The sequence below is a fragment of the Lethenteron reissneri genome, chromosome 24, assembly GCF_015708825.2.
Source record: "Lethenteron reissneri isolate LAM-NWPU_2019-01 chromosome 24, ASM1570882v1, whole genome shotgun sequence".
Taxonomy (NCBI): domain Eukaryota; kingdom Metazoa; phylum Chordata; class Hyperoartia; order Petromyzontiformes; family Petromyzontidae; genus Lethenteron; species Lethenteron reissneri.
Window position 1 is genome coordinate 11,684,132 of NC_083802.1, and position 13,086 is coordinate 11,697,217.

The window sequence follows — 13,086 nt, forward strand, 5'->3', positions numbered from 1 at the left end:
AAAGCCTTCTGCTCACAGAATGCACCGCGCAAGTTGTCCTTGCTTTGTATAGAAAAATAACGAGGAAACATTTACACACTTGTGATTCTACACAGTAGCAAATGACATTTGATACGTTCCCCAATGCAATGTTACTTTTTTGGAATTGTCATGTAATCTTTAACAAAGGCTGAGTGCCCTATTTACTCCTCTCACCGTGGTTATGTGGTGGGCCCAATATAACAAATTCTATTATCTGCAGGTTATCCGTGGGATGGAGGGGGATCACGGATAATTGGAAGCTATTTCACAATGAACTATTGGGGAACATGGCGGGTAATTTCAGATCATTGGAAGCACAGAGTTGCTGACAGCGGTTGTTCTTGCGGACCATACAGCTCTCACAGATAATAGGATTTGCGAGTAATAAGGTAACGTATAAGAGGAGTTCTCCTGTATTCATATTATTGCAAGCGGAAACATTCAACTTGAGCATCACCCATTGCCCGTTTGAGCGGACAGACATCGATGTCACCTTTTAATATGTACCTTGGATACTTGCTGTCAGTTTTAAATAATTTCTCGACCATACGCTTGCCTCAACGAGCTGTTTGCACAGAATGTACAATCAATTGCAATTCAACCGTGACAGTTGCTGTTGACTGGTAAATGTGTGGGGATATAAAAAAAAGAAACAAAACGAGAGCAGAATTATATCTGCCCCAGGTGTAAAGAGCTGAACAATCTGGGATTTATTTCACATCTAGTTCATTCATGCCAAGAATCCACCGTTGGAATGGTTGGTTGTCAGACACAAAGGAAACACCGAGATGACGCACAGTCCCGTCACACCTGTGCCTGGTTTGACAGCTAACGGATCACCGTGTCACTGAGGAAGTAAAAGCCGCAGATACAACTGATCTCCAATGACCTCAAACTAACTTCTTGCTTTGCTAAACAGGCTACGTATAAAAATGTGGTGAGTGCCACGGGCGACCTGAGTTTGATTCCCAGCCACGGCTAACATCAGTGGCGAGTGACATACGAACCTTGCGTTGGGCACACCACCAGCCTTCACCAATCCGCACTGGCGAGGGTGGTTAACTATCGACACAGCGTTGGAAGGTGTTCTTCCAGCAGTGGATTTACAAAGGATGGAACATTATTTGTATATATATACCGTACACTTACTTCTACACACACGACACAAATGTACAGTGGAGCCATCTATATGAGAAATAGACAAAGATCCCCATATCGATTTTAACAGACTTTTGCGGAAAGTGCTTTTAACGAGCACCTATTAAGGTGGCACAGCACACGAGGGGGTGGATGGTCACTACCACGCCGGGCCACCTTTGTCTTCCCAGTGCTGATGTTTACACTGCATCAGGTACTCATTTAAGGCTGAGTTGCCCTAGGGGAGCACCGGGACTGGTTCAGATACTCATCACTGATGTTGGCTATGAAGGTGAATAAAACTCAGGTCACCGGATTCGTAGCGCAGGGTGCTGACCACTAAACTATCACTTCCCAACAACAACAGCTGACATTCGCACCTAAGTGGCGGTGACGTCATCACAGCGTGTTCCAGGCTAGGTGCACTTTGAGGCCACATGAAGTGTGGAAGGCTCGCTGACAGAAGGTCACGGGACAGACACAGGTGTTTTGAGTTAACTGGGATGACTGACAGATGCACCACCTGTGCTGCCCGCTGTGCCAACTTGCTACATTTTAGCCACTTCGCACTCCACTCATGTATACACAGACACACTGGATTAGAAACTTCTAAATTGTGATATATTACTGTTATTAATGCTTAAAAGATAATTGGTACATGAACACCACTGAACTTTACCTTATTCCACCTTTACCTTTCGACTTATGAAGCTATACCAAATGAGTAAGTAATGTCTGTAACAAAAAATTGGGTTGTTCATGCGCCATATTTATATGGATATAAAGTGTGTCGAAATATGCCAAATAAGCCATACTAAAAAATAAAACATACGTAGAAACGTACAGCAAATCACCCATAATCATCATATCTCGGAAGGCTAAGCAGGCGTTGAGCCTGGTTAGTGCGAGAGTTGTGTGGCCGCTATGCGCAAGAGACGCGTTAAGTCGATGCTGTGGGCAGCAAGGGGCAATGCATCAAAATCCATTGGGGGTTTCTTTTCTTCTGCACGCCTCCCACCGGACTAGCGTGAAGGTGAAGTATGGTCAAACGGATGCTCGCAGACCGAACTGGATGGGGAGGCCCTGAACTGGCAGTGGGATTAACAACAACAACAACAACAACGGCTTCTAGATATTACTCGTACAACAACAACAATTAAAAACGACACAATTTTAACAATTTCAAAGGAAAGACACTGTTGGTAAGTAGCCGGATTTCAGCTACCAGCCACGTCAAAAACAACAGAGCGTGCGTGGAGCCTCACCTGTCACCTGCATTCCTTTTGATAAATTCCAGCCTCAGTTTCTAAGCCCTCAGCCCTCCACCCAAAACTCGAGTCCGTCCCTCCCCTGCCGTTTCCCCAGCCCACGCGCCCCCATCACCGCGTGTTGGGTTTTATAAATACTTCTTTTTCGCTTGTCAGGGCTGACGACATTATCAGATGGACAAGCTCCGTGCGCGCACGCACAGGGCTGTGTCGTGACTGACGTCCCCTCGGGCAAAGCTGAACTTTGCTCTTGAACCACGCGCGCGCCACAGCATGCCGGAACCACCGGTTGCATTCAGGTGCACGCGTTGTTGTCTTGACGAGGAGTCGCAGTGCCTTGGTGTAACACTGCGAACGACGCACAAGCGGCGTTATGCTACACGGTAATGGAAAAATAAACGAAGGAGATAAAATCCGATTCATTTGCATGCATGTTGTAACGCTTTGCGAACGTGCGTTCGTCCTCACAAGTACTGTGTTTTTAATTGGCGGTAGGGAAGAGAGTGGTGGGGAGCTGTCGGGATAAAATCCGTTTGCCTCTTTACTGATACTAACCGATTTTGCATGAGGTAAGTCCCTAATAGCAACACAAATAATCAATGAAATTGTTTAACCTTTACGAGAGTCGTCATGTCTGTGTCACAGACAGGCAGATAGAAGAACAGACAAAAAGATATGGACAATGTTAAAGTTATTAATGCTGGACACTTTGCGTAAAAAAATGCCAACGCGTAAAAAAAAAATGTCGACGTTTGCAATAACAAAGCCAACACCTGCCTGGTTGGTGCGACGGTTAAGGTGCACAATGTGTAATTATAATTATAGAAGTACAAATTCCGACAGGGGCATCGATGTAGCCTATCATCCCATCCCGGGTCAATAAAATAAGTGCAATGTTATAATAAGTGAACAGTGCTTGTCCTATGTCGACGTGCTACCACCGTATGAATGTGCAATGTCCACCACTGACTCAGGGTTATAAACAAAAGATGAGTGCTACTACCCATGCCTGTGTGAGTTGGAAAACCACTTTGCCTTTTTTGAAAGAGAACAATATTGTTAACGTATTACAGGACATTGTCAGCAGAGATCATAAGCAGGGCCATTCACGAGGAGTGTGGAAATAAATAACGGTACAAAAATGTATAGAAAGCAGAAAATGTTTAAACCTTCAATAATGTTATTTTACAACACCATGCAACACATTTTAGCATATCAAAAAAGCAAATCTGTTGTCGCAGCAAGATCGACAAAAGCATTTTATTTTATTAGCAAAACCGTTTTGTGCTGCACCACAAAGTGGACTCGGTCAGTTGTGAGGTTTCCTGTGCATATAGTGGCTTTTGCTTGCAAAAGCTGCACGGCGGACCGTACAAAAAGCTCACTTATAGCCTCAGCTAAATGAACATTTGCATGTCCAGCAGCCTCCCTTGTGCACTCCTCTGTAATTCATCGGGAACGCCTGGCGAAGCATTTTAACTCGAAACCTTTTCGTTTTGCGGGCACGTTTGTTGCCTTTCACAATGCGGCCCTTGGTTAAGTGTGAAGCAGCAATGAGATAGGGTCAGGGCAGTGACTAAGCTGTAATGTGACCTTGAGTGGTGGCTATGCTGCACGGTAAATACTCCTGGGATGCTTTGTTAACTGGATACAAGGAGTTAAAAATAAAAGTAGAAAACAGCGTCGCTCTAGGGGGCGGCTCGTGTCAGAATTCTTAGGCCCACGAGATATTTTAATCAGTGGGTAAACTGCCCACCATCTGAACCGCCGTTGCGGATATTATTAGCGCCGAAAGTTAAGACCTTGGCCATGTTCATCACATTTATTTTTTGTTTCTCTAATCGGCAGATGTTACGTGCCGTGACGCAAGCCTAACGAGCTATGCGCAGGAATGTATTTTGATGTTGGACGGCGAGGAGGACTCAACAGGGTATCCAAAAAAATTCATATTATTTTGTTGCCAGAAAAAAAAGGGGAAAACCTATTCTCATATTTTGGTACTGGCAAAGGAGGTCCCATGATGTAGATGCTCACCTCGAGCTCTCATTACTCTGATAGTGCATTGTCTTTGAGCTGTACGCCTTTTGGCGTCCTCTGGTCTAGCACCAATTGAGACGAGGCTCGAAAGAAAGCTGTCTTTGGTGTGAACCAATCATTTTCAAAGACAATGCATATATTATCAGAGTATGTTTTTCGTTTGCAGTCTGACTACACGTATTGTGGTTAAGCAGACATGATTCCTTGTTAAAGGTTTCAGTTTGGTGTTTTAACATCTTAACACATTTTCTTGCCAGAAAAAATGGGAAAACCTATTCTCAAATATTATTACGTTTTTATAGATTAAATTCCACGAGATTCATTATGATTAAAAACTTTCAGGACGGTATGCAGTAGCTGTGTTTCAGTGATTTTTTCCTGCGAGTCAAGAGGCAAATGATCACTCTCACTGTTAATGCAATTGTAATGCTTGATAATCCTCCTACTCATAACACCACTTAAACATTGGCCACTCCAAGTTATGTGTGTGTAAGCAATCATCTGACATTTCGTGTTTACAATGCTTAAGCCTATTAAAAAAAATCCTTTTTGTATCATTATTTAACTAAACTGTGATTGTGCCAGTACGGTGCTAAGAAAGCAAACACGTTGGCAGAGGCCAACACCACAGCTGGCTGCTAAGGGGGGTGGTAAACACAGCTGTGTGCCATTTACTCTTATCCACACCGTTTAGCAGAAGACTGCATAACGTAGTGTCTGCCAGACACACTGCACATTAACCGCGTTCGGTTTGAATTCTTTCTTCACCCACTGTGCTGTGGCGCGCGGAAGCCAGCGAGCCATCCAAAATACGAACCACGCAGTTTTCTCGGCGCACGCAAGTGGCACGGCTCTCAGTGTAACAACTTCTGCTCTGCGCTAATGGGTGCAAGTCTAATGAGTTCCTGATGGATGTGTAGTTTAACAATACCCACATCTATCAATGAGCGCTCTGTTGCGCTTGTCTGCCAAGAGGGCAAATGCGTCGTATAGTTGCCTCCTATTGGGTCCCTTGCAAAATATACTTGTTAGTCATTACCCATATTTCAGAGTATGGGGTTTGCATCGAGGAAATATGTTTCCACTTAAAATCAGTGTACAAACATTGGTGCAATCTGATTTTTTTTTGTAAAGCAAGAAACACATGGACAAAGACCCAACTGGGCCTGCAATGACTTTTGCTAACAGCATGTGGCTGTGAAAGTTAAGTAATTATTATTAATTGTGGCAATATGAGCCTTGTTCCATAGGTGTCACATTCGGGCATGTTATTGTTACATAAGCTGAATGTCTTCATGAAACCTTCTTGATAAATGTTCGGTTTAATCCATTTCCAGGCTTTGAATTTCACCCATGAGGCTTGTTTCCTCCACAAACTTTCTCGTTCGATGCTAACCAATGGGGTTTGCATGCACAACAGTGACTGAAATATGGTACTTAAGAACACGTGTGTTTATCAATGCTCCTCGCAATAAGCAAACACAACATTTATTTAAATCTTTTTTAAAATTTTCTGTGAATATGCCATAGATCATTGCATTTTAACGCATCTAGGATTGAACTCGATGGGGGTAAAAAACATTAAAGTTTTTCCCCATAAAAGGACGATCAACTGCAGATTTTTTTTGTTCGAAAATGCAGCCATAAAACCCAACTCTCACTTGCATAAAACAGGCCTGCTCTGCGATATAATGCAAAACCACCTACCGCATCCCTGGCATGACATCCAAGAACACCTTCTTGTACGCGTGATAATATTCGCCAATTGTTTTGGGAAACCTAAGCAGCAAAATATGGGTTTAAAAAAAAAAAACCCACATTGGCGTTACCCAAAGGATGTTTTGCGTTTGCGGAAACATCAAAACCGCGAGCTTTTTTTGCTCGTTAGATAACCGAGAGAACATTTTTTTCCCCCTACAGTTGGTCTGTGTGAGACATTTATTCGTCTCATGTAGTCGTGAGCTACATTGGCGTTTTATAGTTTTTTTCACAGCATACGCGGCAGAAAGGGAAAACACTCGAGCATCTGGCGAAGTGAACTTCCTGAGATATAAGTCACACACATCAACGTCCAATGACTTGGAGAGAGGAACGCCCGCCCACTGCACATGTGCAGCGCCGATGCAAAAATTAATTTGGTTAGTGGGAAGACACATTGGAATGAAAACTAACACAGAGCGATACACACACACACACACATATAGACTACGCGTGCTTCCATTCTTACTAATTTTATAGAACACAGATTAATGACCTGGGAAATTGGTAATGAATGCGCCCGGCATCAATATTGTTAGTTTAGCTACAAAGTTCATATTCATAAAAAAAAAGACAATGACAAATGAGGTCAGGAATTACGATCAATGTCAGATGCTCCATTCGCTTATTAACTCCAACGCTCTGCAATCGTAGTGTTTTGTTCATACAGTAAAGCCGCGTTTGATTGGGATTCGCTGACAGGTCCACGGGGAGACATTCGAAGCCACTCAGCAGTAAAGAAAACAAAAATTGTTTGGTGTTGAAACAAAACCTTCGAACTTGAGATGCAAAAAGGTAGCGGTCTTTACGGTATGGTGTCCACTAAAACCCAATGCAAAACACAACCAAGGAGTAAATTGCCACTTCCATTGGGCATGCGTGGTTGGATTTCAGAATGTGGGTCTACACAGCTGGCTAAAAAAAATCTCTTCCTTTTGTTCACTTGACTAAAGCACGCACTACTCGTGTCAGCACCTTTGTGCAATATCGAGGTAATCTCACGACCGTGACCAAAAAGCCGCCCTGATCCCTAATCACATTTTCATCGCCTCTTCTTAATCCCAACCAAAAACAAAGTGGCAAAAGAATAACGAGGGGGTTAAATGTGGGCCCTCTTGCATGAGCCCTGCCATAGCCACCCACGCGCGGGCTAGGTTTTGGCGGCGAGAGGTGGGAAGATTGCATTGAATTTAAAATGTAGAATGTTATTGGCCAAAATTCCTCCTGTTTGGAGAGAAACAGAAATGCCTCACGCGCAATGACAATTTTTTGTGCATTCATGTCAAGTCTTGCAGTTTTTTCTTTCCTCCTTTGCAATCTGTTGTATTCAGCAGGGATTTTTTTACATCAATTTTCTGTAACGTACTGCAATACATACAGCCATTTATCAGCCAAACAGTCCTCCGCGTTCTTATGGGTGTTGCAATTTTAAAATAATATACTGTAACAAATGGTCGGTCGAGAAAAAAACGGCCGAGATGCCAAGATTATGCCTTAGTCCACACAAATACCAAGACAGAGATCCCCCGTATAGCCTTTAACAGACTGGTGGGAAAAGTGCTGTTCGCGAGCATCTCTGAAGGCCGGCACGGCACACGAGGGAGTGGTGAGGCGAACACCACGCTCAGCCGCCTTTGTCTCCCCGGAGGTGACGTTTACACACCGTACCAGTGGAGGCTCAGAACCAGCTCAGCTATTCGGCACTGATGTTGGTCATAATCAGGATTTGAATTCGGGTGGCCGGGTTTGTAGCATAGTGTGCTAACCACTGTACTTCCATTCCACACACGACACACAGAAACATTTCAATTTGCACGAAATGTGAAATATGCACTATTAACGGAATGCATCCCAGACAGTAGTAAATGCGCTATGCTGCCTCATTATCTTGGAAGATAAGTGGCTATTAGATCAATTTGAATGAAGGAGCTGAAGAGAGCTGAGCACAGGTTTTTGACTTGCTAGAGTGCTCAGACCAAGGGTCAAGGAGCGGCCACTGATGTGGAAGAAAACAAGATGAGGGTATTGTCCATCACTGTTCATAGTCCCATGAACTCTGACCTTCCCGAGTTGCGTGCTTAAAAAAACGACAAAGGTCTGCGGCGTGCCCGAATAAAAAGGCAAAGAAAGTGTAACGAAAAATGTGACATGCATCGTCCGTTAGAGGGTTAAAAGAGCCCTTGAACCAGCTGTTTCAGTTGGACTCATGAATCCCGATATGTGGAGATGTAAGTTGATATATTATGTTCAAATCAGCTTCACAAACACGGAAATGTTTTATTGTATTGCTAAATTTAAATGAAGCGCCCTATTTTCACCCATTTTATATTTTGAAGGTTTCCTAAACGAAACTAATCATATTCAATTTCTACTATAAAGCAACTTCCACGACTCGCATACCCAGTAAACCTGGGTGCAATTTTGTGACCATTTTATGTACACAAATGCTGAATAATTAGTGATACACAGTACACATAGGTATGCGGAATTATACGCAGATACGTCAGAATCCTCCGTTTAAAGTGCACACTGCAGAATGCTGAGAGTGGGCTTGGGCAGGACACATCGCTGGAAGGGATGAAGGCAGGCGGACAAGAGTAACATAGGAGTGGCAGTTAAAGACGGGAACATTCTAGATTTGAAGCTTTCGTGACTGCAAGGATTCATACTCTTAGTTTTTTCGGTAAAGTCACGTAGGTAAAAAATGAAATTAATTATTATTATTATGAAATTTTTATTATTTTATTTTCATTAATTTTAATTTCATTTTTTACAGACGGGAACATGCACGATAGGATGTCCACCATGGAAATAGAGTGATGACATCAACCCGTGTGGAGGTGCAAGACCTATGTCTAAAGTGTAAGATAGTAAGATGGTTTTGGAAGGCCTTGCTCCAACAGTGGATTGATCATGGCTGCTGATGATAACGATGAGTATTTTATAGACAACGATTATGTGCACATTTTAAAACCACGTAACAAATAGTATTGCACATACATAGAATGTTGACCATTGTGGAGCAGTAACACATTAATATTCCACCAGGATTACTAGGGATACATTTATATACACAGAAGGCACTCTTGGTTGAGCCCTGTCGAGCCTAATGCACACCAGAAAGTCCGAGTAGTCTTGTTTCATTGTTTAAAACAAGAAAATAAACGGCTCAACACAATGTACATGTCAGACAGCTCAACAGATGTGGCTTGAGACCGTCTATAAATGATGGCTGGTAGGCGGTTTGGATTCCCCGGGAGTATAGTTTCATGGCAAAGTAGATATTTAAGCCGTTTAAAAAGTGGTATAATCGGGGAGGGATGCTGCGGTTGGGTTGGGGAAAGATGGGGGGAGGGTGTGTGGGCAGATGCCGTATCTTCGCACACAATGGTACTCCCATCTGCTTCAATGCCTCAGAAAGAAAATGCCCTTTGTGGGTTGCATGGAAGCTAGCCGGGGGAGCACAGGTGTAGAACATTTGTTTGGAATGCCGTATTTTATGCAGAGGGTGAAAGAGGGGGTTAACACATTTCCCTCTTACCTCTCACCCTCACCTCGTGCCCCACTCCTGCCCACATCATTTGGAGGCAGGTTAATTTAAATGGAGTTTGAGTGAAATGTCACCCAAAATTAGCCATTTCAACTGTAATACGTTCAATGGATAAACGGTTTGAGAACTATAAATGATCATGCACTTTCTTTTTGCTTTATACAGCTGTTACATAACCAGAAGCTTGAATCCATGAAATAGTGGACTTTGATCACTTAGCCTCAATGAAAATAAACCAAAGAACATTTAATTGCTTGGTAATTATGTTTTCTTTGTCCTTTTGTTAACAGAGGTCTAAATATATATACGATGTACTCTATTGTAATGCCACAGTTTGCTCTATTTTTTCTAGTACATATTAACCTTCTGCATAAATAATATAATTCTGCAGTCGATGTTCCCTCTGCGTTGTTACTGCCTGTGCTACAACAATAATCGCCGCGTTTCCATAGCCCATCTAACTTTAACATTCCCCTTAAATAACGTGGAAGAATATTCAAATTGGCTCACGTTTCGGAAACAATCCCAGTAACAAAACGGTATTCAATATTTAGGTTAAGAAAATTATGCTTAGACCAGTCAGTGTAAAAATTTCCATCTCAAACAAAAGTATGATTAATGAGACAAAAAAATGTTTTAAAGCACATTTAAAGAACAAATATTTTTTCTTCCCAGCAGCAAGAATGGTGAAATAGTAAGGTTAGTAGCCACACTGTGCAAGTAACTGGACTGAGACCGATATGACAATAGTGGCAACAATAGATTGGGAAAGAGACACGTAAAAAAGGTGTATTATGCTTGCATTTCAATGTTCGCACGTCACACCTGAACCTTACCTGTGGCGTTGCAAAGGTGAACAAGCAAAGCAGCGGTATCAGCCCATCCATGGCTAGAGGAGGTTCGCATAAGCACACAAGAGCCACCTGTCCATTCCACACCCTTTACACCTGCACGCCACCGCAACACAAACAGCGTTTACAATCGTCGAGCAAACCCCCGTCATTACAGACGCGGCGACTGACTCCGATGCAAATCTAGCCGCTAGGCAAGCATACAAATTGGGTCGGGTGGGGACACAAATAAAGTGGCTCGCGGGACCAACCAAACGTGGTGAGACTTTTACACTAAAACTCGCACACAAACGGTGTCAATTAAAAGCACGCGTCTTTGTTCACATATAACCAAAATTTCCACAACACCGGTAGATTTCAAAAGAGGGACAGAAAGAGAGTGCGGGAGAAACTCACTCCAAAACTGCACATATTTATGAAAATTAACTACAAGAAATAAAAATATACAAAGCATATATTTTTTTTGGTAAAAACACACGCAGGGCTTAACAATGCTTTGTACTCAAGCCAGCAAAAAAAAACTTACAATTAATTCCTCCTCCTCCTCCTCGTGGTGTTCAGCGTGTCCTGCGCGGACTGGTAACCCGGCCCAGGACTGGTGTCATATGGTACACGACTGGGAGACGTCTCTTCTGTAAATCAGGCAGGTATCAAGTAAGGGCTGGGTTGTCCCCCTTGATAGAGGAGGAGACAATACCCGCCTCTATGTATTGTGTCTCCCTGCAAGCCCTGCCCCGGGTGAGAGCAGCACCAGCAAGAGAGAAGAGATCCTCCCCGCTGGGATGCTGCTGCTGCTGCTGCAAGCTGCGCGTGGTTGAGGGAGTGCAACGGGGCAGTGCGCGGTGTCGTTTCCTGCGCACTCAAAAATGGTTTAGCGGTTGTGGCTCTTTTGCGCAGTCGGGTTTCCGCGTTTTATTTAGCTTCGCTTGCCCCTACCCCTCTTGTCCTAAACCTCCCCCCCATCTCCCTCCCTCCTATCCTCCCATCCCACGCCTCCAACCAACCAACCCCCACCCACCCATCCACCACCACCCCCCACCAGGTCCATCTACCGGCCCGGAGGAATGACATACTGACGCTGCGCAAGCGATTGGTGGGTGAGACTGAACTGCAACGTGAAGAGTGTGGTTTGTCTTGTTGGGGGGTGGGGTGCGTGGGTGGGTGGGTGGGTAGGTCGAGCGAGCGAGCGAGAGGGGGACAGGCAAAGGGGATATGGAGCCCCGCCTCGCCGGGGGCTCGGGAGGGGCCCAGAGGGCACGCGTGTGACCGTGACTCGAGTCACGGCAACTGAACACGGAGCCAGCGCGAGAGAGAGAGGCGCGTAAGAGGCGCGCTCACCTCTGCACCGCAGGGCTTCCCTCAAAAGACTCCGCCAATCCCACCGTTTGCCAGTGGTTTTTTTGTTGTTGTTGCTTTCAAGGCTAATTCATTCTCGCTCGCATTCTCTCTCTCTCTCTGTTTTCTGGTTGTGGTTTTTTTGTTTGTGTGTTTGATGTACGACGTTTCACTCCGCGTGCTGGGTGGGAGCTTCTCCGGGAACTCCACGTGCCGGGGGAGAGCGAAACGTCGGTCATCGTGCCCGAACACCGCGTGTTACATTGCACAACCGCGAAAAAAAACCCTATCCGGCAGTACCACTGGTTACACACGCGCTACGCGCCCGATGATTGGTAAACACGTGTACCTAATTGTGCGCGTGTGCTGCATATGGAACCGCAGTGTATTTAATCGTGGGGTGCTTCGGGCATGCCAACCCGAGTTCGATTCCCGCTCCCGGCCAATTACATTGGCGGGTATGTAAACATCGTCACTGGGGAGACAAAGGCGGCCGAGCGCTGTCGCCGGCTTCAATTCGCGGCCCTTGCGTGGGCCGTCCCGGCCGTAGCAATAGGTGCTCGCAAACAACACTTGCCCCGTCAGTCTTTGAAAGGCTGCACAGGTGAATGGTTCGCCTTTGTCCGGCGCGATGTTTTGAGAGCGCCGATTAAAAAATGCAACACCCGAGATGATGGTGCGCGCGTGTGCTTTACGTGCGTGGGTCCCGCGTGACTTGTTTACCAACCATCGGGCGTGCCGAGCGTGTTTACGACCCTCGTTTTACATGTTAACTGGGCGGACGTAAACGTGGACAGGCGGACCCTGCACCCCGCGTCTAAACGCACGTGAGCGATGGATCTTTAGCGCCGGTGATAACGGCATTTTGGAGGCGAGGGTTGACGGATCACGCACAAGCTTTGTGATACTCAACAAACCCCTCCCCCCCCCCCCCGGGGCTAACACGTGGCCAAGGGAAAGCAAGTGGATTCGTGAACCCATCTGTGCGGATCTTTTAGTGGTTTTTCTTTAATCGGTTTTCACCGGTATTGCTGGTTGCCTCTCATACGCTATACACTCTTTTCAAAAATATGAAATTTCCCAAACCTGCTGGTTGCAGGATCCTCGTCAAAATGGGTCTTGAGACTCG

General features: G+C 44.9%; 1 protein-coding gene across 1 annotated transcript in view; it reads right to left on the minus strand.

Annotated features, from left to right (window-relative positions):
- The window catches only part of LOC133346593 (ADAMTS-like protein 1), a 100,848-nt gene extending 89,330 nt beyond the window's left edge, over nt 1-11,518 (minus strand). Inside the window, 2 exon segments of the mRNA XM_061558261.1 lie at nt 10,608-10,718; nt 11,149-11,518. Coding sequence (XP_061414245.1) covers nt 10,608-10,658 — 51 coding nt within the window. The 5' untranslated portion in view covers nt 10,659-10,718; nt 11,149-11,518.
- Nucleotides 11,519-13,086: the final 1,568 nt, after the last annotated feature.